Raw genomic sequence first — 27,954 nt, 5'->3', positions numbered from 1 at the left:
CAGCCGCTGCTGGTAAAAATAGACCTAGCCTACAAAGAGAAACTAGCGTGGTCGCCTGTGACCCAGATGTTTTAGTAAGAGCGTGTATATCAGCTGATTTGGATGAACGTAGAATTGGATTGTTAGTTTTCAGTCATTGGATATTTATGGCTCCGGAATAAGGTACTTTTCTTCATTAATAGTCTTAGTTATTAACTGATGTGTAGATCCCTGTATCTGATTTCTTAATTCGATTTTCCTTAAACATTTTAGGAGGACAATGCCGGTGTTTTTGTCTCTGAATCGCCAAGTCTCTGAAGTAAGCGCGCACTCAATCGATACTGTTATGTCAGCTTTCTTTTATTCTTGCTTCGGGAGCATGGACCTATAATAACAGGGGTATTTTTGTGGCGTATTCCTGCATTGACCTTCAGCCATTTGAACGAAAGCGTTAAGAGTGCTTAAGACTAATTAAGTTACAAGAGCGCTTTGTTGAGTACTCTTTAGAGGTTATAACACACCACTGTTTGCTCTGTACTACTAGTAGTGTTGAATTTAAAGCAGCGTAGCCAGTACCCACAAGCGGTCCGGGGGTGGCGCCCGCACCCACCCCACCCCTTAAAATCGTCCAAGTTTACTTTTTAAATCAAAGTATTGTACTACTTATTTCCCATAACATGTAACAAATTCGATGCATACATAAGACAAACGCTGCATATAGGATTTAATGTTTTGTCAATGTATCACTTAGATCAAGCCGATAGCACACACATGTGTACACTCGGTCTGTCTCTGTACCTTGTTACAATGGTGCCAGCATCTCCACCAATCGGGGGGTATACACGTTATTGATGATATTCTATTGTGAGTTAAGTGACTCTTAAAGGCTGTGCGCCTAGAATCCGCCTTGTCAAAACTAAGAATGTAAAAGCCTTTTATTATAGAGTTATCGGTAACAGAGCGTTTCTACCCCGGACTCATCCGTATTTTGTGTATTTTATAAGTCACTGTGAAGTTTTCTTTCAGGTTTGTAAAATGTTGTCCAACATTTGCCGATGTGGAATTTGGGGACTCATTTTTGTACGTGAACTGAATGAAATGCCAATAGTTTGGCTTGAAAATTACATAAGCCGTACTGATGAAAGTCATACTACTAATGTAACAGTGTGATATAAATAAAATTTGTATTTAATATCACTTTTATACACTTCACGATATAATGTTCTTGTAATTCCAGGAAAATAATAAGGAAAACTTTTTGTCTTTAGAAGAAAATTATTGTCATACTGTCAGAAAACTTTTAAACTGGATATGCTCATTCTAAAACAAATAAAAAATGTGTTTAAAATGTATAGCTTCAAAAGTATTAAGATAAATCGGAGTACGATCCCACTGAATTAAATGTATTTAAAGGTTAAGCGCATATGAGTCTCAAAGAAAGACCATAATAGCCGAACTTGATAACAACCCCACTGCCGAGATATTTCAAAGACGTTAAACAAAATAAATGAAGTTGTACAATGTGTTTACTTGAATTTGTTTTGTTTATCAATTATTTACAGTAAAACCCTGCCAAATTTCCTTTATATGACATGAAATAATTCCCACAGGAAGTAAATTAATCTCCGTGAGTATTTGCGTGTATTTGCACATATTTGCCCCTGTGGTTTATTTATTCCCGAGGGTAAATCTCGTTTTATAAACGCAACATTTCTCTGACATTTTTCGCACCAGAACATATTCATCAGACTCTTAAAATGTTATAGGCAGATTATTCATACCCTATTATATTGCTTTATTACAAAATGTCTTCATTATCAAAACAAAATAATTCCATTATCAAATGATTATTTGTGTTCGGTAACAGCAGAGGACAAACCGAATTACGGATGCAGCCTCACGTTTTGATAACATGCAACATATACACGCACTGTTAGTATGAAATGAGCCGCGTCGTGCTATTTTGCCCATCGGACATAATTATTTCAAATAAAATAATCATTAATAAAAATACCCAAAAATAATGAATTGTTCAATGTGTTTTACTTCTTCGAATATTTTTTATTCTTTATGACATTTTTTTAACTAATGTTTTAATAGTATATAAGACATTTGCATCGTTATGCTTAAAAAAATATTTGTTTTCACTTGGGACGGTAGGATTGGTCCTAGTTTTTATTTATCCGACCGACCCTATTCTTTGACGTAGTGTGGATTTGTTTTCGTTATACTCTTAAAAATGTGCATTTCTTGAATGAACATGTTAAAATCTGACCATTTAATTTTTAAAATTTTCTACGATAGTGATATACCCTGATATAGGTCGGTCCCGGTTCTCCTATTGTTTTAGATTTAATTGAAAAATTGCCTGATTATTTCCAGTGTGTGACGTCAAATTTAGTATTCAAAATGCGCAATACCATTACAGTGTGTTACCTTTAAACACGTTTGTTATGGAATTTTAGAGATATGATCTTAAAATCTGAAATGCCATTTAAACAGTATAATAATAAAATCTAGAATAGGTCATTAAATCTTGATTGCAAAGTACACGATTTTTTTTAGATACGAGGTAAGGTTTTCAAGCAGTTAAAGGACAATCTCCTCTCCCCCATTAATATGCACTGTATAACGTGATAGGCATTGAAGCAGTGCATCTACTGCTGTTATATGAGACGGATATATTTTTTACTGTCGTTAACATGTTAATAACAGTTTGTTGACAAAATATGATATGCATCAGAAAATAATGAATATGGTCACACTCATGTCATAGTACAAGAAATACAAATATAGACAAAAACAGATAAGAAAAATGTTTCAAAGATACAAATGATAGATATCGAAATCAAAACGTATATGGTACAGATCTGAAATAACAAAATAATAGGGATTTGGGAGGCTAATATCATATATTACTTTATGGTCTTAATCATATTATTTATCAAAGAATGTCTTAGAAGAAATAGTTGGCATATATAAATTTACATAGATTTCTTGTTATGACGATGTTTTGCGATTTCATTAGTTCAATAAACTTACATACTTATATTATTATTATTATTCTCTTTATTTCCACGCTAAAGTGATTTAAACATATTAAACAAACAAACGGCCATATGTATTAGTTATCTTTCATATTTTTAAAAATATGAAAGATAACTTGCTTACAGTTTGTCACGTCCGCACACCCGGCAAAACGTTGACTGACAAACGCCGACTCCACCCAAAAATTGATTGACAAGCCAGGGAAATAATCTAGTGGCGCGGCACCGGTTCTTTGATGTCACGTGATGTCTGGTGCTTTCATCACGACTTATTTCCACTGTATTCTGACATTGTGTTTGTATCAGATTGATTGTTTGAAAACATTTTTAAGTGAACCATCAAACTTTATTTATGCTCCTTATAGATTCCATGTTAAAAATCTAAAATTATAAACAAGTCAGGCGCGTAGCTGGACTAGTAGCTGGACATGAAACGATGTGCAAGCTGGGATTGAGCGGCGAAGTCGCTAGGGGGGTCCGGGGGAATGTCCCATACCCTTAACATTTTGAAACCCTAAAATGCAAATGTTGACTTCAAATATAAACAGAAAAATTCATGTACTTTAAATCGGGAAAATAATGTGCAAGCCCGGGTTTTTTGGCGTAACGACAGCTTCGCGCCTGCACGTAAGAATAATGATACGTTAATATTTACACCTCAACTTCCATTCCTTAAATGAACTGCCAATCGATGAACGCAACATCTTCGGATATGTTCGGATCGCAATTCATCGCACAACAATATACATGAAAACTATTGATCTTGCTATTGTTTGTATTGTGTCAGCAGGTCCCGTAAAATATAATTCAACATTTTAGAAAGTGCTAAGTTTTTAATTTTAAACGTTTTGTTGCCAAAAGTGTTTCAACTTTTTGTTTAAAAGCGATTGCAAGTGGTTGATCTTTTCCCGCGTTATTGTGACGTCATTTAAAAAAATGTTTCCGGTAGCAGTCGAGTCGTCCTATTTACAGAATGGGTAAGAAAGGAATACTTAAAGGTAATCTGAAATTAAATGAAATACTTTTTTAACGTTTCTTGAATAAAATAATGAACTATTGGTGTAAATATAAGGAATGAATTGCGGGTTCGGACTCCACACACTTAGACCAGCCCAATTGCGTTCATACCCCGATAATGACATCAACCCCGCAATTCATTCATTAAATTATGCCCGTTATTTCAACCATGGTATGGTTTACTGATTTTACATAACATGTCATTCAATAACGTATACTCTTGTTGTGACGTCATGAGTGTGACGTCAAATTAAGTATTCAAAAGTATTGAAAATGCAAGCACGTATCTTACGCAAATTAGTAATATCATCATGAAATGTTCAGTTATTACTTTTGAAATGTCTTTTAAATGGTATATTATTAAAATCTAGAATAAGTAATGAAATCTATACGGCAAGGTACATGTTGAGTTTTAGGTCCGAGTTGTTCAAGCAGCTCCTATGCCCAATAGATATGCACTATATACCGTGATGTGCACTGTAGCAGTGCAACTTTTGCGCTGTTATATACAATGTACACAATATTTCATTATTATTCTGAGATGTTGAAGTGCACTGCTGCAACTTCTCTGTTTGTTCTTTGGTCAATGTTTACAATCAGAGATTTAGAAACTGTGCATCAACTCCTTTGTTATAGGCTGCAGGTGTATACAATATTCTTTGTCCAATGTGTACAGCCGGAGATTTTGAAGATTTCCTTATAATCTTTAAACTTGTACTCTGTATTCAGCTATGGTTAGGATACACCCCACCCCGACCCCACCCTGAAAGTTAATCTATTCAAATCATTTATCATTGACCAGTTTTGCAGATACCTTGATGTTGAAGACTTTTATAATGGAGATACGTGTCAAACTCGTAAAAAATGAAATATTCAATCAAAGCAAATATATACAATATATCCAAAATACAAAATTCGCGCGATGCGGCTCATATTGTGTTCAACAACTATTATCTGTACTATTCTGAATTAAGTACCAGTTTTTGTTCTCGTTGTGCTTTAATAAATGCAACTGAAATGTATCAAAATAGATGGACAATTTTGAAAGAATGTACTGAACCCCGGACTTACTTTCAGACTGACCGTACCGGTATCAGTCACCGCTTACTTGTTTCATTAAGGTAGTTGCACTTTTCTTCCTTAATTAACTGCTTTAGTATGAATTGGTGGGATTTATTACGGATTAAACGACACTAATCGGTCACTTGCTTCCGAAATCGGTGATAATCGTAACCGTTCTAAAAAAAATCGATTATCGCTGGCGTAGTAAAATCGATTATATTTATGAATATCGGTTTGAGACACAACATTTGCAACTGCTCTTTTTCGTGCTTTTTTTAGTTTCGAGTATGTGTAATCGATAGTTGATTGAAATAACCATTCCGATAAATCCGATTATCGATTATGGTTTTGGTCCGATTTTTACATGTCCCCGCTAGAAGCAAGCCAATGGTCTCTCAATGTCTGCACAGAATTTGACGACAGCTCGATGTACAGCATTACTTACTGTTTGGCTCAAAACTCGCCTTCTATACCTGTTCTAATATTCTTAAGTTATACCTATTATTAAGAGGTGTACCTCGTTATTGTTAGAGGAGCAGGCGTGCATATGGCAGTGCACTTCTATTATCAAGCCTCAAATTAGAGATCTCGATGCAGGTCTAATATAGAGGTGCTACTCTATGTCGTAAATAGAGGTGCACCTCTATATATTAAGATGTATACCTCTATGTCGTAAACAGAGGTGCACCTCTATATATTAAGATGTATACCTCTATGTCATAAATAGAGGTGCACCTCTATATATTAAGATGTATACCTCTATGTCATAAATAGAGGTGCACCTCTATATATTAAGATGTATACCTCTATGTCGTAAATAGAGGTGCACCTCTATATATTAAGATGTATACCTCTATGTCGTAAATAGAGGGTGCACCTCTATATATTAAGATGTATACCTCTGTGTCATAAATAGAGGGTGCACCTCTATATATTAAGATGTATACCTCTGTGTCATAAATAGAGGGTGCACCTCTATATATTAAGACGTATACCTCTATGTCGTAAATAGAGGGTGCACCTCTATATATTAAGACGTATACCTCTGTGTCATAAATAGAGGTGCACCTCTATATATTAAGATGTATACCTCTGTGTCATAAATAGAGGGTGCACCTCTATATATTAAGATGTATACCTCTATGTCATAAATAGAGGGTGCACCTCTATATATTAAGATGTATACCTCTATGTCGTAAATAGAGGTGCACCTCTATATATTAAGATGTATACCTCTATGTCGTAAACAGAGGTGCACCTCTATATATTAAGATGTATACCTCTATGTCATAAATAGAGGTGCACCTCTATATATTAAGATGTATACCTCTGTGTCATAAATAGAGGGTGCACCTCTATATATTAAGATGTATACCTCTATGTCGTAAATAGAGGTGCACCTCTATATATTAAGATGTATACCTCTATGTCGTAAATAGAGGTGCACCTCTATATATTAAGATGTATACCTCTGTGTCGTAAATAGAGGTGCACCTCTATATATTAAGATGTATACCTCTGTGTCATAAATAGAGGGTGCACCTCTATATATTAAGATGTATACCTCTGTGTCATAAATAGAGGTGCACCTCTATATATTAAGATGTATACCTCTATGTTATAAATAGAGGTGCACCTCTATATATTAAGATGTATACCTCTGTGTCGTAAACAGAGGTGTACCTCTATATATTAAGATGTATACCTCTGTGTCGTAAACAGAGGTGCACCTCTATATATCAAGATGTATACCTCTGTGTCATAAATAGAGGGTGCACCTCTATATATTAAGATCTATATATCAAGATGTATACCTCTGTGTCATAAATAGAGGGTGCACCTCTATATATTAAGATGTATACCTCTATGTCGTAAATAGAGGTGCACCTCTATATATTAAGATGTATACCTCTATGTCGTAAATAGAGGTGCAACTCTATATATTAAGATGTATACCTCTATGTCGTAAATAGAGGGTGCACCTCTATATATTAAGATGTATACCTCTATGTCTTTAACAGAGGTGCACCTCTATATATTAAGATGTATACCTCTGTGTCGTAAATAGAGGTGCACCTCTATATATCAAGATGTATACCTCTGTGTCGTAAATAGAGGGTGCACCTCTATATATCAAGATGTATACCTCTATGTCGTAAATAGAGGGTGCACCTCTATATATTAAGATGTATACCTCTATGTCGTAAATAGAGGTGCACCTCTATATATCAAGATGTATACCTCTGTGTCGTAAATAGAGGTGCACCTCTATATATCAAGATGTATACCTCTGTGTCGTAAATAGAGGTGCACCTCTATATATCAAGAAGTATACCTCTGTGTCGTAAACAGAGGTGCACCTCTATATATTAAGATGAATACCTCTATGTCGTAAACAGAGGTGCACCTCTATATATTAAGATGTATACCTCTATGTCGTAAACAGAGGTGCACCTCTATATATTAAGATGTATACCTCTATGTCGTAAACAGAGGTGCACCTCTATATATTAAGATGTATACCTCTATGTCGTGAATAGAGGTGCATCTCTATATATCAAGATGTATACCTCTATGTCGTGAATAGAGGTGCACCTCTATATATCAAGATGTATACCTCTATGTCGTAAATAGAGGTGCACCTCTATATATCAAGATGTATACCTCTATGTCGTAAACAGAGGTGCACCTCTATATATCAAGATGTATACCTCTATGTCGTAAACAGAGGTGCACCTCTATATATTAAGATGTATACCTCTATGTCGTAAACAGAGGTGCACCTCTATATATTAAGATGTATACCTCTATGTCGTAAACAGAGGTGCACCTCTATATATTAAGATGTATACCTCTATGTCGTAAACAGAGGTGCACCTCTATATATTAAGATGTATACCTCTATGTCGTAAACAGAGGTGCACCTCTTTATATTAAGATGTATACCTCTATGTCGTGAATAGAGGTGTACCTCTATTTTTAGGTCTATACCTTTAAATTAGATAGAGGTGAACCTCTTTTATTTGGCATGTACCTCAGAACTAGATAAAAGTGTACCTGCATATTAAGGCCTGAACCTCTTCGTTAGATAGAATAGCACCTCCATGTTTAGAGATGCCCGCATATGTTTTGAGGTGCACCTCTATTTCGGCTCTACTGTCGACTGCATGCGACGTTTTATTCAAACAGTACGTCATTGTTTATAGGTCGGCATTTCATAGGTCAAGCGTTTAGTTGTTTTGATAATACTGTTACAGTACATAGAAGTTCATAAACTGTGAACTTTACAAACGTAGATTTTTGATTAGCATCTTCAAGCCATCGTGATTATTTTTATGTAAATGACCGTGAAATAAACTTCATAACTTCCCTGTGGTTTTACAGTGATTAGTTTCAAGCGATGTGTCACACTAGTTGACTTAATACAGGTTGTACACAATTTATTACATTTATTTTCTCTTCCCTTTCAACGATTTATGAATTGTTTTAAATATACTTTGAATAAAACCGTATTCTTTATCATACATTACAACGGACCAGCCATGTTGTTGTCAGAGATTTTCGATTGTATAATCCTGGCTTCTCGTTTCGATATGTTGTGTATGGGTACGTTTCGTAACGGTTCTCGGAATGAAATATTTTCTTCGTATGTATGTCTCAGGAATACACACACGCAGGTATTCTTTTGTTCGTACAATCTGCAAGTCAAAGAACGTATTTTATTATCATGAAGAAATATGTATGGTGACTGAATTCTGCCATTTCGTATTTTCACCCTTTTTGTGGCGAAAGGGTGAAAGTCCTCGCATTGCGGAGTGAAAAGGCGCTTAGTGATAAATGCCTCTTGAAAGGGGCGGGGTGAACATGCGAAATAATTATGAACGCCACAATTCGGAACTCCTCGGTCATTTTCCATCGAAAACAACCTCGGATGTATACCGGAACATCAATAGAATGAGTTCGTAAAATTATAAATCATAGTATAAATTAATTGTAGTCTTTTAACGTGTATTTTGTATTCCTAAGTTTAAATTGATTGCCAGTGTTTCATTGCATAAATAATTAAGATTCCCAGAGTTAAGTAATTAAGTTTGACTACTTAATTGAGATCACTACTCGATCTACTTGCAGCGTAGTTAAACCTAAGAGTTCTGACATTTTAAACCGTCCATATTTAACCGAGGTTGTTTTTGACGGAAATGGCCGAGGTGTTCCGAATGACATGCCACTTGACCCATTTCCCATTTTCGCCCGCCATTCTCGCCATTTTGCATTCCAGTAGACATGCGCAAAAAAATCATGACAAATTATACCGTCATGCCATCCGGAAGTGGCGGTACGAAAATGCGCCAAGTGGTGGAGCGAAAACACGAAATGGCAGAAATCGGCCGCCATAGCTACGTATGCCCTGCACTTACGACCTCTTATATGAAACAAATTCTCTGCTTTGATACATTTTCACATGTGGTTTATAGCATAATAAGTTGTATAATGGAGTGTTTTGTCGTTTGAATAAAACCCATAGAGACTAAAGCAACCTTGAAGTTGAGTTTATGTACCATTTATCCAACTGTTAACTTATTTTTATACTTTTTTCTGTTCTGAACTTAAAGCTTCACTCTCACAGATTTAACGTTTTGACATTTTTTTGTCTTGGAAGGAGCCAATTTATGCGAAAATGCATGGAAATCTGTGATATAAGAATGCTGACAAAAAATCAGATAGCAGATTTTCATATATAAGTTCAAAAATTGATGTTTTATGCATTTTTCTTAAACCTTTAATAACGGTTTAAGCCATAAACATTAATTTTCCAACGGAAATATGAAAATCTGCCGTCTGGTCTTTTGTTAGCAGTCTTATCTCACTTGTTTGCAGATATTGACACAACAATTTAATTATTCCAAGACAAAAAATCTAAAACTTGTTATAACGGTAAATCTGTGAAAGTGCAGCTTTAAGAACAGAAAAAGTACACAAACATGTTCGCCTGGGTATTTCATAACAGACTCGTCGATATAATATGCTACAACTTTTATTTCAGGTAATGGGCTGTATAGTTTTGAGGTGATAGCGTTCATAATACAGAAATAGAACGCTAAAATAGTGACGCAACATGACGATGGAAAGAGGGGACTACAAGCCGGGGGTACCGGAAAATGGCGCAGAGGAAACCATGGGTCTCCTGGAGGATCAATCGCATGATCACAGTAATGGCGGCGCGGATAGGAAAAGTTTAGAAAGGTGTGATGATATTTTAGGGGGAGGGGTCAGTGATGTTTTTAAGTGTGAAAATTGTGGACTAGCGGATGTAGATCAAAATCATTCCTGTCAAAACTCAGGGACTGTGGAACCATGTCCGAAAACAAACGGTTCCCTTTCAACGTGCAATATGGTGTCCGAAACTAACGGCACGTCATCAAAAGACGTTTCACCGTTACTTACAAAGAAATTGCACGTCGAAATGGATGAAAACTCAGGGCAGCTTAAATCAGTGATCAAAGACCCCAGTCCTCCAAAACCTGAATTGACTCGGCAACAGAGTTGCTATGACAACGCGCCGGACGGAGGATGGGGGTGGGCTGTGACGTTTGCAGCGTTCATGGTTGGTGTGATTTTGGACGGGATCTCGTTTTCGTTCGGGATTTTCTACAGGGAGCTGCTTGATCACTTTCAGGAGAGCAAGAGTCTCACTTCCTGGATTATTTCCGTGATGAACGGAACCTACCTCGGAATAGGTGAGTGTTCAACTCATGTTTTACGCTACACCACAAATTCGCAGTGTTTGCGTATACATTTGTATTTCCAATTCATAATAAACTGGGTTTGTCTACCACGTAACTCCCAGTAAATTTAAAAATAGCGTCGGTAGACTGAATGACTTCACATGCTAAATATACACTATAAACTGGGAAACCATTATCCGGGTTTTTTATAAGGGTAAACTCAACTGAGTAAGAGACAAAATATTCTTTTAATCATGTAAAATGATGTATTATCAGTCTCAAACAAGCTAGTATTGACAATTCTAGACTTGTTTTGAGAAAATATTTTGTTTGCCGATTTTGGGCCCATCTGGTGTCTAGTCCCTGTAATACCCTTTCTTACAATCTTGTATTGGCTGATGCAATTAACGTTATATGTACAGATAGGTCGTGAGCAGGCTTTCGGCGGTGAAAGTAGTCGATCGGCCTTTTAATGGCAATTTGTCATTTGCTCTAGGGCGGAGCGTAATCTCGCTACGTCTGGCATGTCAGCGTTTTATTTTCCGTGTCATATTCGGATGGTCGGTCGTCTTACTGTGAGGAAAAATTAAATCAACAAATTCTGTATCCGTTGCTGTACAAATATTTAGAAACTTTTATTTGTATGAAAACTTTGATTAACATTTTGCGTTTATTCGCCGGTGGCTATTCTGGATGAATTACATGCAGTTCGTTAAACGATATCGATAAACAAATGTGGTCTTGTGATAACAAACTTCCATTTGAAAACGTTTATCTGTTTAATTACGTATTTGGCGAAGCGAATTGAATTTAAATGCAATCATAAGAAATAAGAGTTTAGAAAAACATGAAAAGTGTAATCAAGAATTCTAATCTTTATCGTCTTGAAAGTAAGTGAATGTATTAAATCGTAACAGCTCGGCCATTTCCGGCAAGCTTCGGGTTAGATATATGTTGGAAAATAACCGAGGTCTTCCGAATGGAATGAACTGCGCGGAGTAGGTTTTTTATAAGTTTATAATCTCCTGGCCCCAATTTCTCGAAACTTCTTAAGCTTAACAGGCTTAAGTCGCTTATTTTAATTAGCCAAAATACATACTTAAATTGAATTTTGATAAATGAAAAATGGTTTATTGTGATAATCATATTGATAATTCCTATCTAAAGCATAAAAATTCTTAAAGAAGTTAATATTATGCAATTTATTGAACACCAAAAATAGTGAGCTTAGCTTAATCCTGTTATAAGGGACTTAAGAAGTTTCGAGAAATCGGGGCCAGAACTGTTGAAAAATGACGAACGTTAATTTTACCCGTGCATTTTGTTTTGTTTCTATACTACATAATTGCAAAATGAAGCCCCCCCCCCCCCCCCCCCCCCCCGCCCTACAATCGTCTAAGTGTACTTTAAAGTCAATATCAGAGAAAATAAGGTAATGAAATACGCCCAAAATGCAACATTTCCGACTAGAAATTGTTAACATTTTCATGATGACCAAGGAAACTAGCCACCCTCCCCGTTCTTTTTATCTATTTCGATTTCGGCCCTGAGGGGCGAATGTCAAAAGGTTTTACGCCCGACTTACGCTCCTTCTAACGTCAACTCCTGAATCGCCCCTGTATATGACTTATAAAATATCAAATCCTAAACTAACTACTATGTCCCAGTAGTAAAATGACGGTGTTTGGATGCCTGTCCTAGGCTATCGTCGCAGCGTCTCGGACTGCTGTCCCCTTAAAATTCTGCACGCTGTCACCTGAAATCCGCTTTGTTGTTCTTGCTGAATATCCTCGTTATGGTATCAGCCTGTGACCATGTACGGGGAGCCATTGGGTAGGTTGAGCGTTAGAGTGTGTGTAACACCGGGAATGCCCCCCCCCCCTTACGACGGAAGTTAACAGGGTTTAAATTACGGTATATGGTGGTAAAAGAAGAGTTTGGCTATTTTTTGACTAAAATAGTGCATTTTTGTGTGTATTTTATTTATTCTATCTCCGAAATTTACGTCAGAAAAGTTTACTTGGACAACTCTGGGGGCGGGGATGAGTGTCTATATTCGCCATGGACAACCATTGCGGCGTTTTCGTCGAAGCTGCCACTCTATGTCCGCGTATTTCTCATATTGTAGAATGTTCAACTGACCTAAAACATTTTTTACTATTTTAACAGGCCCTATAGCCAGTATCCTGGTTGCGGTGTTTGGATGCCGACCCGTGGCCATCTTCGGAGCGTCCCTTGCCGCCGTCTCGTTTTTCCTGTGTGCGTATTCCCCCAACGTCCGCGTCATGATCGTCGTTTATGGCCTTCTGGGAGGTATGAAGTGTTCTGTTTAATATTATCTCAGGGCAGTTGTATTTTATATTTGAACTGGAAACAAACAAAATCGGGTCATTAAGATACTATGTCGAAGTCGTTAGGACCGCGTGAAATACTTCGAGATAACGAACATTTGATATAGCCGAAATATATAAAAGTGTAAAATTAGACAGAAAACCCCCGAAAAAAACGACACTTTAACCAGAAAATCGAGATAACAACGTCATAGCGAATTTCAACTGTATCTCGAATAATAGACCAATACTGTTGTCTGCACAACTTTCTGAACAGATTTACTCATGTTACTTTAACGCTTGACATTGTGGGAACATGCTATTACTGCTGGACGATTGCACCATATGATATATGTGCCATTTAAGTGAGCAATGTTTGGAATGCCAATCGTTTACGTGGCCTCCTTTGTTACAACAGTTTAGCCCCGTAAACAAACGTAGTAACATGACTTAGTATTTTCATACCATTAGCAGTAAGGTCGTTCTAACCAGTATTCAGCTGTTCTGTGTATTTTTATAAAAGACCGAATAATTTTATCGATAAATATCAGTCAGGACTGAAATAAATTTTGGCACCAAATAAAGACATTCTTCAAACTATCACACCTTATTCATCTAAGTCTGAGCTGTGCATATTTTGAGAGATAGCCGTTCGCGTGGGGGCCTTTAATGACAATGCTTCTTTGAAGTTGACTCACCATTGAAAATATAACTGAAGTATACATCGTGGAACGATGAAAAGATATCATGCAGTCTAAAGAAGTTTTGTTTTTAAAAAAAAAGAAGAATGCAGCTGTAGTAATGATAACATGGTATTTTTGGAGTATGGTAGCCTAGTATGATAACAGGATATTGTTCGAACAGGGTGGCCTAGATCATGGACGGATCAAGTGTGATAACATGCTATTTATGGAGCAGAATAGTCTAGATGCACCGAAAAAGTGTGATAACATGCTGTTTATGGAGCAGGGTAGACTGGATGCACCGAAAAAGTGTGATAACATGCTATTTATGGAGCAGGGTAGACTGGATGCACCGACTAAGTGTGATAACATGCTATTTATGGAGCAGAATAGTCTAGATGCACCGAAAAAGTGTGATAACATGCTATTTATGGAGCAGGGTAGACTGGATGCACCGACTAAGTGTGATAACATGCCATTTATGGAGCAGAATAGTCTAGATGCACCGAGAAAGGGTGATAACATGCTATTTATGGAGCAGGGTAGACTGTATGCAACGACTTAGTGTGATAACATGCTATATATGGAGCAGGGTAGACTGGATGCACCGACTAAATGTGATAACATGCTATTTATGGAGCAGGGTAAACTGGATGCACCGAAAAAGTGTGATAACATGCTATTTAGTTTAAACTTTATTTAATTTTACAACGATTGTGAAACAAGCTATAACAACTTATATTAATCACTCTCGTTGGCACGATGTTGCACGAGAGTGTGGTCTTGTGTTGTGGGGGAAACCGGAGACCCCGGAGAAACCCACTTGTCCGGCTTGGTGACCACTAACCAAACTCACATGCGCCCAGGCCGGGAATCGAACCCGGGTCGCCTTGGTGAGAAGCGAGTGCGCTAACCACTGCGCTAACCGGACAACCAACTATGCTATTTATGGAGCAGGGTAAACTGGATGCACCGACTGAGTGTGATAACATGCTATTTATGGAGCAGAGTAGACTGGATGCACCGAAAAAGTGTGATAACATGCTATTTATGGAGCAGAATAGCTAGATGCACCGACTAAGTGTGATAACATGCTATTTCTGCAGTATGGTAGCTTAGTATGATGACTTGATATTGTTCCAGCGCGGTGGCCTGGATGGACGGATCAAGTGTGATGACATGGTATTTTGTAGCAGGTTAGACTAGTGTGAAGACACGGTATTTATGGAGCGGAGTAGACTAGTGTGAAGACACGGTATTTATGGAGCGGAGTAGACTAGTGTGAATACACGGTATTTATGGAGCGGAGTAGACTAGTGTGAAGACACGGTATTTATGGAGCGGAGTAGACTAGTGTGATGACATGGTATTTTGTAGCAGGTTAGACTAGTGTGAAGACACGGTATTTATGGAGCGGAGTAGACTAGTGTGAAGACACGGTATTTATGGAGCAGGGTAGACTAGTGTGATGACATGGTATTTATGAAGCAGAGTAGACTAGTGTGATGACACGGTATTTATGGAGCAGGGTAGACTAGTGTGATGACACGGTATTTATGGAGCGGAGTAGACTAGTGTGAAGACACGGTATTTATGGAGCGGAGTAGACTAGTGTGAAGACACGGTATTTATGGAGCAGGGTAGACTAGTGTGATGACACGGTATTTATGAAGCAGAGTAGACTAGTGTGAAGACACGGTATTTATGAAGCAGAGTAGACTAGTGTGATGACATGGTATTTATGGAGCAGGGTAGACTAGTGTGATGACACGGTATTTATGGAGCAGAGTAGACTAGTGTGAAGACATGGTATTTATGGAGCAGGGTAGACTAGTGTGAAGACACGGTATTTATGGAGCGGAGTAGACTAGTGTGATGACATGGTATTTTGTAGCAGGTTAGACTAGTGTGAAGACACGGTATTTATGGAGCGGAGTAGACTAGTGTGAAGACACGGTATTTATGGAGCAGGGTAGACTAGTGTGAAGACATGGTATTTATGGAGCAGGGTAGACTAGTGTGATGACATGGTATTTATGGAGCAGAGTAGACTAGTGTGAAGACATGGTATTTATGGAGCAGGGTAGACTAGTGTGAAGACACGGTATTTATGGAGCGGAGTAGACTAGTGTGATGACATGGTATTTTGTAGCAGGTTAGACTAGTGTGAAGACACGGTATTAATGGAGCGGAGTAGACTAGTGTGAAGACACGGTATTTATGGAGCGGGGTAGACTAGTGTGAAGACACGGTATTTATGGAGCGGAGTAGACTAGTGTGAAGACACGGTATTTATGGAGCGGAGTAGACTAGTGTGAAGACACGGTATTTATGGAGCGGAGTAGACTAGTGTGAAGACACGGTATTTATGGAGCGGAGTAGACTAGTGTGAATACACGGTATTTATGGAGCGGGGTAGACTAGTGTGAAGACACGGTATATATGGAGCGGAGTAGACTAGTGTGAAGACACGGTATTTATGGAGCGGAGTAGACTAGTGTGAAGACACGGTATTTATGGAGCGGAGTAGACTTGTGTGAAGACACGGTATTTATGGAGCGGGGTAGACTAGTGTGAATACACGGTATTTATGGAGCGGAGTAGACTAGTGTGAAGACACGGTATTTATGGAGCGGAGTAGACTAGTGTGAAGACACGGTATTTATGAAGCAGGGTAGACTAGTGTGAAGACATGGTATTTATGGAGCAGAGTAGACTAGTGTGAAGACACGGTATTTATGGAGAAGGGTAGACTAGTGTGAAGACACGGTATTTATGAAGCAGAGTAGACTAGTGTGATGACACGGTATTTATGGAGCGGAGTAGACTAGTGTGAAGACACGGTATTTATGGAGCGGAGTAGACTAGTGTGAATACACGGTATTTATGGAGCGGAGTAGACTAGTGTGAAGACACGGTTTTTATGGAGCGGGGTAGACTAGTGTGAAGACACGGTATTTATGGAGCGGGGTAGACTAGTGTGAAGACACGGTATTTATGGAGCGGAGTAGACTAGTGTGAATACACGGTATTTATGGAGCGGAGTAGACTAGTGTGAATACACGGTATTTATGGAGAAGGGTAGACTAGTGTGAAGACATGGTATTTATGAAGCAGAGTAGACTAGTGTGATGACACGGTATTTATGGAGCAGGGTTGCATAGATTATAAATGCTTATAAGTATTATTTTCTGCACATCATTGTTTGCCGTATAGGTTATCGACCTGCGTTCGTTAAGGACCTTTTTACTTCGCGTTGAATTTGATAATGTCTAAACACATGTAATTTGAAACTAAAAATCTGTATAATCTTTGTAATTTTGCGTATTCAATAAACAAGTGTAACACATTTGTATTCTAAAATAGGATACCGTTGAATTAAGCTGTCCTGGTATCGTTATATCGTAAACAGATAATTCTCAACTACAATGCAACTATAATTTATGTTTGTGCTTATGAATGATATTTAGTTAAATACGCAGTTGTAGTGTGATAGTGACTTGACAAAAGTGTTTGTTATGAATGTTCAAAAACATACGATATTCCACAGCTAAGATTGGATACACAGATACACTCATTTACGTTTTAAGTTGCTCAGGGCCGTTTCCTTCGGCATACGATAAGTAATTTATGTTGGAGATAGAAAAGCGGACACTTGCCATAATCGACTATCGGAAATAATCGAAGAGGCATTTTTTTATCAATCATTCACAATTATAATGAAAGTGAATATTTTGTTATTGTTAGCGATGATCGATTTTTAAACCATCGATGATTGCCGATTCTGGCGGCAAACAATCGATTTCCGACAACTTGTACTCAATCATCTTTTAACCTTTATCGAACTGTTGAACTGTAACCAACGGTTTGGCAATAATGCATATCATTGTGGATTTTCTTTTATGTCTAGATGCCACCAAGAAGACTAAAATAGTTATCCCAAAACCGCTACTTACTGTATATGAATGCAAAACTACAATGTTCAACTACAATGTGGTTTTTTTATTATTTTTTGTTCACACTTATCTTTCGGTATTCGTTATGCACAAAGATAAATGTTATATTAATCTTATTTAACCCCACAGTGTTGAACTCGATCCATGCCTGTTCACTCGATCCGTGCCTGTTTAATCGTTTTGCCCTACATATTGACGGGTGTTTTAACTCGATCCGTGCCAATTCATTTCGCTGACGTAAACAACGATTAAAAAAACTTTAAAAGATAAGTTAAAGAAAACGAACAAGAATATACAAATAATGGTATGTTTTGTTATTCGCTGTCATTGCTAACTTCGACCAAGCGCGTAGCTGCGTACGCGAGTACGCGGCTGAATCCACATGATTCTGACAAAAAATATCGGCCAAAGTTGCAGTATGCGTACTTGACTACATGATCCTAAAACTGTCCATTTTCCACTACTAATTTAAGCACCCCAGAACGCCCAGAATGCACCAAACATGGTTTCAAACTTTTCCGAGGAAACATGCCCCCGAACCCTCCTAGCACAATTAGGAATCCACATATATAAAGGGCTAGATACGCCTCTGTCGAGTGTTTTAAAGTTGACTGAATGTCGTTTGTTATGGTAATGAATACATATACAATGCAAATGTACTCATACCATTATTTGAGAATATAGTTCAAGTAGTAAAGGGACTCGCTTATGTTTTAGGATAAAAAAAAATTGTCAAAGTTTCCCTGTAATGCATCTGAAAACCCTTATTTTATCATTATTTTACTCTATGATATCGAAATTCCAGAAAATGTACACATGAAGTATACAATTATTTCTTTGGTTGAAATGGGTGCAAACCGACGCCTTTACCACTAAGCCACAGGGACATATACGCAGGGACGGATATTTTGACATTTTAGCAATACATTGATAACATCACATGATAATGTCAATCAACGAAACGCTGAAAGCCGTTAGTAACGCTATTGAAAATTGTGGTCTCCACGGACGTTATTTGAGCATATATCGACATTTACTCATTTGCTGAAGGGTTCTTGCAGTAAGCATCTTAGGTTTAACACACCTAATGATTTGCAACGCTCTGTTTTGAACAATAGTTTCGTAAGTGCATTTTACAAAAATACAAACATGAGCGAGTCCCTTTAAGGATAAAGAAATGTGTGGGTTTAAAAAACAACAACATTTTATGCTACTAAGAGATAGATAAATATCCATTCAATAGCCTAAACTAAATGGAAGTCCCGTTTCAATGCTTTTTCGGTCATTTAAAGTCAAGTCAATCAATTTTGACTGTTTGCCCTTTATCCACTGATTTAGATAACTTGTACCTAACGTTCGTTGTGTGAGAGGAGGGTGTACGTGATACAATTGTAAAGTTGTTTTCAAGTGAGGCTTCAAGGGCGTTGACCTTGGCTAGAGTATTATGTAAGGTCATCTCTATCTTTGGTCGCGAAATTTAGTCTCATTTCGTCCCAATGCACCTTTTGGTGAATGAGTTCACACAAAAAGTCCGTGATGATATTTATTATTGATTAAGGCTCTCCTTCTTCGTTAGTGTAGCGATGGTGAATTGGTACCTGTGAGTTGAAGATAAATGTTTTAAATGTCAGTTGGTGTATGTTTGAATAAAGGAACGAAGTAACTAAATTAAAGCAAATGTTGTTCAACAAAGTTGTCGCCATTAATGAATATGATATATGTGAGAGAACCGTATTAAACACAGCCATTTTTTATTTCCGGTTCCAGGTGCAGGTCTTGGGCTGCTGTACCTCCCGTCCATTGTTTCCGTGGGCCACTACTTCAAGAAAAAGCGCGCCCTCGCCACCGGCATCGCTGTCTGCGGAAGTGGCATCGGCGGCTTTGTTTTTGCGCCGCTCAGCGAGTTCCTTATAGAAAAATACACATGGAAGGGGGCAATGATGATCATTTCCGCCATTGTACTCAACGGGATACCTATAGCCGCCCTGCTGCGGCCCCTCGAGGGTTCGCAAACGTATTCTGAGCGGAAGCGAGAGAGCAAGTGTGCAGAGCGTGCTATAAAGGAGAAACTTTTAGACGGTGCTTCCGGTCATAATTCCTCGGTTGAAAAACCTGCAAAGAAGTGTTGTAACTTTGATATATCGTCCATATTCGATTTTGAGCTTCTAAAAAGCCCGACGTTTCTTGTTTATGGAATGTCCTGCTTTCTATGCATGCTTGGTAAGTGTGAAAGCCCTTTTGTACAGTATGTAATGGTCTTAATTAAAAGTTGCGACATGTGTTATTCAGAAATACATTTCTTCATACTATGTTGGGCTAGGAAATGCGTACTAGTATATTGATGAACAATGGAAATCAATTACGTTGCACTTACGTTACATCTGAAATAATTCGTAAGGCCTTAAAAATGGTATGGTTAGGGTTACATCCTTATCAAAATATGTAGGGTCAGTATGCTTTTCATTTATTTCTTTTTTTATTAGGCTATATACATGTATAAAAATGATATTTTCACCATTGGAGAATGGTGTTAATGTAATTGCCTGTATAAAGCTTTTAAGGTTTAAAACTACATATTAAAACATATGTTGTTTTTTAAATTTTATTTTCTTTTAAAAACTGACTAAAATGGTAGAGTAGGTGCCTATTTTGTAGGCATGGTCGGGTTACCCGAACCAAATGTATTTTTTAGGCCTTAGTACTTGTTCAAACTTGTTAGGGTTTCATTTCCTTATTATCTTGGCCTGGATATGAACAAGTAGATTTACATGTATGATTATATACATAATTGATTGCGAAGAAGGCCCATAGCTGACAGCTTAAAAAATCACTAATGAGTCTGCTGTATGCACAGGTCAATTGTAACCACGCTCCTCAAGGTCAGTGGAAATAGCGGGGACTTTGACTTTCGGTCCAGCCAATCCCAGGTAAAACCCCCGTCCTTTGGGGACAGACCGCAGGTAAAAATCCCCGCCAAATGCCCTCGCCGTCCTAGGCAAGGCCCATTTCCCCGCTAATTGCGGCGCGAAATCAAAACCACCGCATTCTCTCAGAACTGCGGGGCCTACTGAAAGGTAAAAACACGACCCATTTTCCACGCTATCCCCTGTATACCCACGGACATCGGGGAGGAGGGGGGAACGTGGTTACCATTGACTGGTGCATGAGAAACCAAGATTGTGTCCATTTTTGAAAGCCATGGTGGGGATCGAACCCAGAACCTCTTGGATTGAGTTGTCCCGGGAATCGGATATGAACCAGTTACAAGCTGAATCAAGTTTGGTGACTCCATATGAATAATTTCCTTTGATGTTAAACAATATCGAACGATGAAATTAGATCGATCAGGTTGCCGCTTCAATATTACTTCAATCATCTTAAATCTGTATAAACGTCACACACGGCAAACATCGATTTCTGTTCCTAAACTTTGTATTTATTATTAATGTTAGCTAAATCTAATTTCACACAAATATGCAGCAAAATAATGAAACTATGGCACTTAAATTATATCAATTTACGACTTAAGTCGACTAAGATCTTTGTGAAAGGGCCACCATTCAAAGTTTGTTTTCAACTCGTAACTGAAGTATCAACATTTGCAACATCACTTCCAAATACATTTTTTGCTACAACAAATGATAGTAATACAGTTACTGTATTATTTTTGTTTTAAAGCAATCAGTTTCGTTATCATAAACACGGTCCGGGAACGACTGACCCTCGTACTAGGATTTTGTTTATCACAGTTTCCCGAAAATATTGAAGTATTTACTCGTATACTTGCTAAGTTCGTTTAACAAAACGACAACTTAACATGCTTCAAAATCTTATTTGTTTAGACTCCGTAAGAAGTGAATTATCCCCGTAAATTATGTTGAAACATATGTTAGGGCATGATGTTGACGTTCAGTATAAGTGCAAGAAATTGTAAATTTCATTTTCTTAAAATTACTACATGCAAAAGCACTCAGAATTGGAGACAAACAGAAGTAAATTCGTCTGTTTTAACATGACAAAACATTCTTTAAATGATGTGATATATGGAGTAAGAACGTTAGCATTTTCGAGAAACTGTGGTCTGTTTTATAGAAACTGTGGTCTGTTTTTTAGAAACTGTGGTCTGTTTTATAGATATAAAAACTGTGGTCTGTTTTATAGAAACTGTGGTCTGTTTTATAATGGATGTTTGATAATTGTTAGTGGGTATACACCTTGCCTCAAATTTAGTCTCCCTTCAAAAAGTGTTTGTCCACTTTCAATTAAAGATGCACTCTTACTCCCAAATAAGATTTACCACACTTAATAGTATTGTTTTAATATTTCTTTAAGGATGAATAAATGTCAAAAACAATGTTTTTTATGAAGGAAACCGAGTTTAATTTGAAATAAATGTGCATAAAAAACGGTATTTCTACCTTAAGAATCTATACTAGATCACAGTAAATATTTTAGCATTCACCAATCATTTAATATTTTTGCGCTTTCTGCTATTAAACACACAGTTACAATTTTGTTTTCAGTAATTAATATTTTCCATAATTGCATTATTAAGTAAGTAGTACAGGTTTAGCAGTCAAAATTGATGTTTGTAATACATGTATTATGTATTGGTTTTGAATAAGAGTGTCACTTTAAATAATGAAAACTGCAGGGACAAACCCAGTAGTCAAATTCAACGATACACATTTTTAAGAGGCACAACTCGGGCAAGGGCTCAAACGACCATGAACTAGAAACACTTACAAATAAATTATCTCAGGCGCTTCAATGCATATCACACTGAAGTGTAGTAAATCATACTCAAGTATCATTTACAATCTTTATTTACTCGTTGTTAAATGACCGTGTGACATTTTTCACATTTATCAGCCATTATTAAAGATGGGAAAATTTATATGTATAATTTACTGGCCTACACGCTCAGAAAATAACTAATAGGCCCAGAAAATAACTAATAGGCCCGGTAGTTGACCTTAGTTTGACATGTCAATTATAACCCAAGCGTGTTTATTTGATATTATAGTTCAGTCAAAATATGTTAAATGTACAGTCAGGTGGCAAACTTAGTATTACGTTGATATGTGTATGTGCTCGTGTTAGTCTGAGCGTATGTGCGTGCATGTCTGAGCGTATGCGATTGGATGTCCGAGCGTAAATGTTTGTATGTCTGAGCATAGTCGATTGTATGTCCGAGCGTAAATTTGTGTACGTCTTAGCGTATTTGATTGGATGTCCGAGCGTAAATGTTTGTATGTCTTAGCGTATGTGATTGGTTGTCCGAGCGTAAATGTTTGTATGTCTTAGCGTATGTGATTGGATGTCAGGGAGTACGTACTTGTATGTCCGAGTGAATTTGCATTAGACCTTTCAAATTCTCATTCGATAAATGGCGGCGTAGAAATTTGCTTATGTATTCATGCCCCGCTTGAAATCAAAGTGTTTTCGTTAATTTTTGGAACATAGATGCACGTATAAAACTTCATTGATAACTGTTCATGAAATCTTTGCACTAAAAACGAGCGAATAATAAACTATAAAAAAGAATATCAGAGAACTTTTCTCAACAAACCGGAAATAGAAAATTGACAGCTATAATTTTGGTTGAGGTTATTAAGAAAATAAATTAAAATTCTATGACACTCGGAAAATAAGTATAAAAGAAACAGAAAATTTGTTTATTTCAGTGTAAGACCGTATTTTATTTCACTCGTGATCATAGGAAAAGTATTTTTTTTACTCGTGGTTTCGCCACTCGTGAAAACATGTTTTTTCTAAGACACTCGTGAAATAAAAGACGATCTTACACTGAAATAAACACATATCCTCTATATACTCTAATATAATTTGATAATTTTTGTATACATGATGTCTCATACGCTTTCACGATTAAGCAAGAAAGACATTATGTACGATGGCTTTGATTTTGAGGCAAGAAACTTACTTTTTATGCTAAGATATTATCATTCATTTTGCATTAACCTAATTAACCGTGATGGGTACCACTTCCGTTAGTTTAAACATATTTAATTTTACAACAATTGTGAAACAAGCTATTGCAACTTATATTGATCACTCTCGTTGGCACGATGTTGCTCGAGAGTATGGTCTTGTGTTGTCGGGGAAACCGGAGTACCCGGAGAAAATACCTTGTTGTGTATATAAAAAATGTATAAGAGTTCCTGATGTCATGGCAGTACAATTAACACCCAGTTACTTATCATTTCAGGATTTTTCATTCCTTTCACATTCATTCCTGATCTCATGGTGGACGTCGGTATGACGTCAGAGCAAGGTGCGATGATTATTGCCATAATCGGCATTCTGAACACGGTGGCGCGCGTGTTTGTCGGCTGGTTGGCGGACCGACCCTGGGCCGACGCTCTCATAATCAATAGCGTTGCCCTAGTTATAGGGGGCGTTTCCACCATGTTTGTACCCATGTATGTTGTGTTCAGCGGAATGGCGACGTACGCCGTTGTCTTCGGGATAAGTATAGGTATGACATAGCTATATCGTTTACAGCGAATTTCTTATTACCCTTTTTGTTTCATCAAATTTATTACTATGCATTTCTTATTCGAACCTTTTTTCATGTTGGTTTTTCCTTCATATTTTTTTATGTTAAAACAAAAAAAAATAAAAAAAAAAATAACAAAGCTTGGTTTTTTACCTTGCGGGTATATGAAATTGGCCGTATGGGTGTCAAAATGTGTTTGTAATGTACAAATATGTACTTTTAAGACTAAAGTTTCCAAAATATACGACCTTTTAATACAAATATAAGTACGAGTCTTTTTTAACGATTTACAAGAGCGAAGTCTAGTTATTTTTATGGCGAAAAGGTTAAAACGTCACCAAGTATAAAGTATTGCATTCTTTTCGTCAAGCAAAAAAAAAGAGTTAAAATACAACAGTGAAAATATCATTTTGGCCTTAAACATTTAACATATCCACGGGATATTTACACTGCAAGGAAATAGTTTAAAATTCAATTGTTGTTACTTCCCTTCCCTTGGAAATAATCACTTGCCGTCTAAAAGGAATATGGTAAGCGATACACAACAATAAACAACTAAGCTAACATATCGATGGGATATTTACTCTGCAAGGAAATACTTTTAAATCAATTGTTGTTACTTCCCTTCGATCATTTTTTTTAAAATTAAGAATGAATGCCTATGTTTAAATATAATTTTTTTTTAGAAATAAACATACTTGCCGTCTGTAAGGAATAGGGTAATCGATCCACACAAAAAAACTTAAGGTAACATATCAATGGAATATTTACATTGCAAGCAAATACTTTACAATTCAACGGTTGTTATTTCCCTTCGATGGTAAGTATGTAAAAATGCCTATGTTTAAATTTGAATTACGTCACCGTCGACATTTCTTCAAATGATCTCTTGAAGTTGAATGCTCGAACATCTTCTTTCGTACAAAACCATTATAAATGAAATTTAAAGCTATTTTAAAACATAATTTCCACGTTATATAAGCTATAAGCTATAAGCTATTTTATACAGTTTAAATTATCTGACTGTTTGCAATAAGAACTTCGCGAACAATTACACAACGATATTAATAACAATTAAGTACCCCACCATATAAATGATCTGAGCCACGTCAAGGACGACGCGTGGTGTTCACTCTTTAGTTCGAAAAGATATCTTTTGATGCTTTGCATCGATGTTTATCATTTTACACGTTGTTTTCACTTATGTAAGCAATGTGTTTTTTTCTTTATCTAGTTATAAAATGCCACATACCAGTACATGACTTTTAGAAGATATATATAATATGACAGTTGGCAGCTTTAGGTCTATTAAGTTCAAACCCATTTAACTCTTACCACGATATAGCAGAAACATGGCAGTATATTCAAACCATTTCCGAATCATGTTAAAAGTATAAACTTAATATTGATCAACATGAGGGAGGCATGTAGATTTGTTCGTAACATTTCGCTTAAAATAAGTATGAAAAAAATGGAAACCGAAAAATATAGTTAAATATAACTTTCGGTGCTAACTCGGTGAAATATATTACGATCTTACACTGAAGTAAATAATTATCCTCAATAACAGAAAGCAAGAACAAATACGACCAAACCATAACACGATGCTGAACTCTGATGGTAATTAAGAACAGAGCATATGTTTATGTGATGTATACCCACAAGGTAGATAGTCTTAGAATAAAAATACATTAATTTATTTATATAACGTGAATTCAACAAGTCACATAAAAAGATTAGATACATGCAATGTCAATAAATAGATATGAATCATTTGCCACACCGTGAACAAATACTCTGCAATAATATTAAGAATAATAAAACTTATATTAAGGATAAGTATATTGTAATGTATAAAATGTTTTTGATTTGATTTCAGCCGTGTTTGTTTCATACCGGTCCATAATTGTGGCTGAGTTGCTGGGTATAGAGAAACTGACGTCGTCTTTCGGGCTAGTCACCATGTGTCAGGGCTTATCAGCATTTATAGGAGCACCCATAGCAGGTACGTGGGCTGGTGCTGATCCCCCTTTCCCCGTCTGTTTATGTTATGTTACAGTTAAGATGTCATTCATCGTTATTACATTGTAGATCCACTATTTCGGCCTATGCTTCTCTCTTCGACTGTATACTTAATCTCCTGATGAATCCCCCTTTTGGTTTCCATAATTTTTGAACCTCCCGAGGTTTGCGGTGGGGTCAAGGCATAATGAAGCCTAGGCACATGGGCCTCTTACCTCTTGGTAAAGCCTTTATATTATGACATTTAAATTGACCACTACTGAACAAGTGGCAACGTACGTTTAGCAGCAAGAGTTTCTTTTCAACGCTGGGATTCAAACTTATATTGCCCAAAACGGTATTTTTAGCTACCCCATGGTTTCTATAGGTTGCCCTCCTCAGTTAAAGTGTATACAACATCTCTGAAAGCGTAGAGATTGGGCATTCGCATTGTATGCGGACACGGATCCGATGGGTGGGGTGGGGGGGGGGGCTACCCGAAGCGGCCGCCCGTCCAATATCTTTTATTTTAATATAGGAGACAAAAAAAGTAATAAAATGCACCGCTTCGGACTTTAAATTGTTATTTTACCAAACCATCCTGACATTACTTTAAACCAAATAAATATTGGTTCTGTGGGAGGGGTGCACGTCAAAAGGTTATGCCCCTAAGTTACGCCCCCTTTCATGTCAAATCTTGGACCCGCCCCTGTTTTCTCACCTCTATATCAGTCATTTATGTATTCCAGGCGCGTTGTCGGACGATGCAGGGGATTACGGGGGAGCTTTCTATCTGGCGGGAATCGCTATCGCTCTTTCCGGTGTGATTTGCTTCCCGTTGCGCGCAATCAGCCGCTGGGAAAAACGGCGGGAAGAGGCGCGTTGCAAAAAGGTGAACGAGGTCGTTTTCATTTCCGACATGGAGCTTGAGATTACGTCAAAGTCGTGAGAATATTCGGATATGACATTCGGAAGTGACATTACAACTGGACGAACCTTGTGTGTGAACAGAGTTGTGCAAAAGTGTGAAGTCAAACTACAAATGTATACCAGTTGGCGATTCTTTACTCGTTTGATTTTTAGAGGGCCTCTCGCCTTTATTGCAAGAATGTCAACAACACTTTGAAATGGTCAACATCCATATACTTGTAAACAAGTTTTTTATATATATAATACTTATTGTGGAGTTTCTAAAACCGGGGGCACTTATATCTCGGCCACCACTTCTATGCCGTTTATGTAGCCTTAATTTATTATTTAATAAACAATAACATCAGAAAGAACATGCCAAAATTGTGTACCTGGTATACGATGTCAATGTTAAAGCCACTTTGTTTACATAATTATTGTCAGTTAAAGATATACCTCATAAGTGGAAATGACGTTATCAGACCTGAGCATACACACGTTTTGGTGCATGGCAGGGGGTAAACAAAACAGTTGATCAATATTGTAAGAGGACCACGTCGCCTTTTATGGTAAGTTTGTATTTCATTTAATATTTAAAGCTGCACTCCCACAGTTATACCGTATTTACAACTTTTTTTTGTTTTGGTTTTTGTCTTGGAAAGACCAAATTTTTGCGTAAGTATCTGCAAACCATTTAATAAAAGATTGCTGACAAAATATCAGA

At 37.1% G+C, this 27,954-nt stretch overlaps 1 protein-coding gene across 2 annotated transcripts; it reads left to right on the top strand.

Moving 5' to 3' along the window:
• Window positions 1-36: 36 nt before the first annotated feature.
• LOC128234832 (monocarboxylate transporter 13-like) lies at window positions 37-27,954 on the top strand. Of its 2 annotated transcripts, none has more exons than XM_052949370.1 (7): window positions 37-162; window positions 10,150-10,843; window positions 13,001-13,144; window positions 19,568-20,020; window positions 24,030-24,299; window positions 26,200-26,325; window positions 27,071-27,954. In XM_052949370.1, the coding sequence occupies exons 2-7, from the start codon at window positions 10,222-10,224 to the stop codon at window positions 27,268-27,270; spliced, it is 1,815 nt and encodes a 604-aa protein (XP_052805330.1). In that variant the 5' UTR covers window positions 37-162; window positions 10,150-10,221; the 3' UTR covers window positions 27,271-27,954. The 2 variants fall into 2 exon arrangements, with proteins under 2 accessions (XP_052805330.1, XP_052805329.1); XM_052949369.1 differs by lacking the exon at window positions 37-162 and adding an exon at window positions 5,145-5,164.

The sequence above is a fragment of the Mya arenaria genome, chromosome 5 (genome assembly GCF_026914265.1).
Source record: "Mya arenaria isolate MELC-2E11 chromosome 5, ASM2691426v1".
Classification (NCBI taxonomy): domain Eukaryota; kingdom Metazoa; phylum Mollusca; class Bivalvia; order Myida; family Myidae; genus Mya; species Mya arenaria.
Note: the sequence above shows the minus strand (reverse complement) of the source record. Positions and strands in the feature narration are given on the sequence as shown.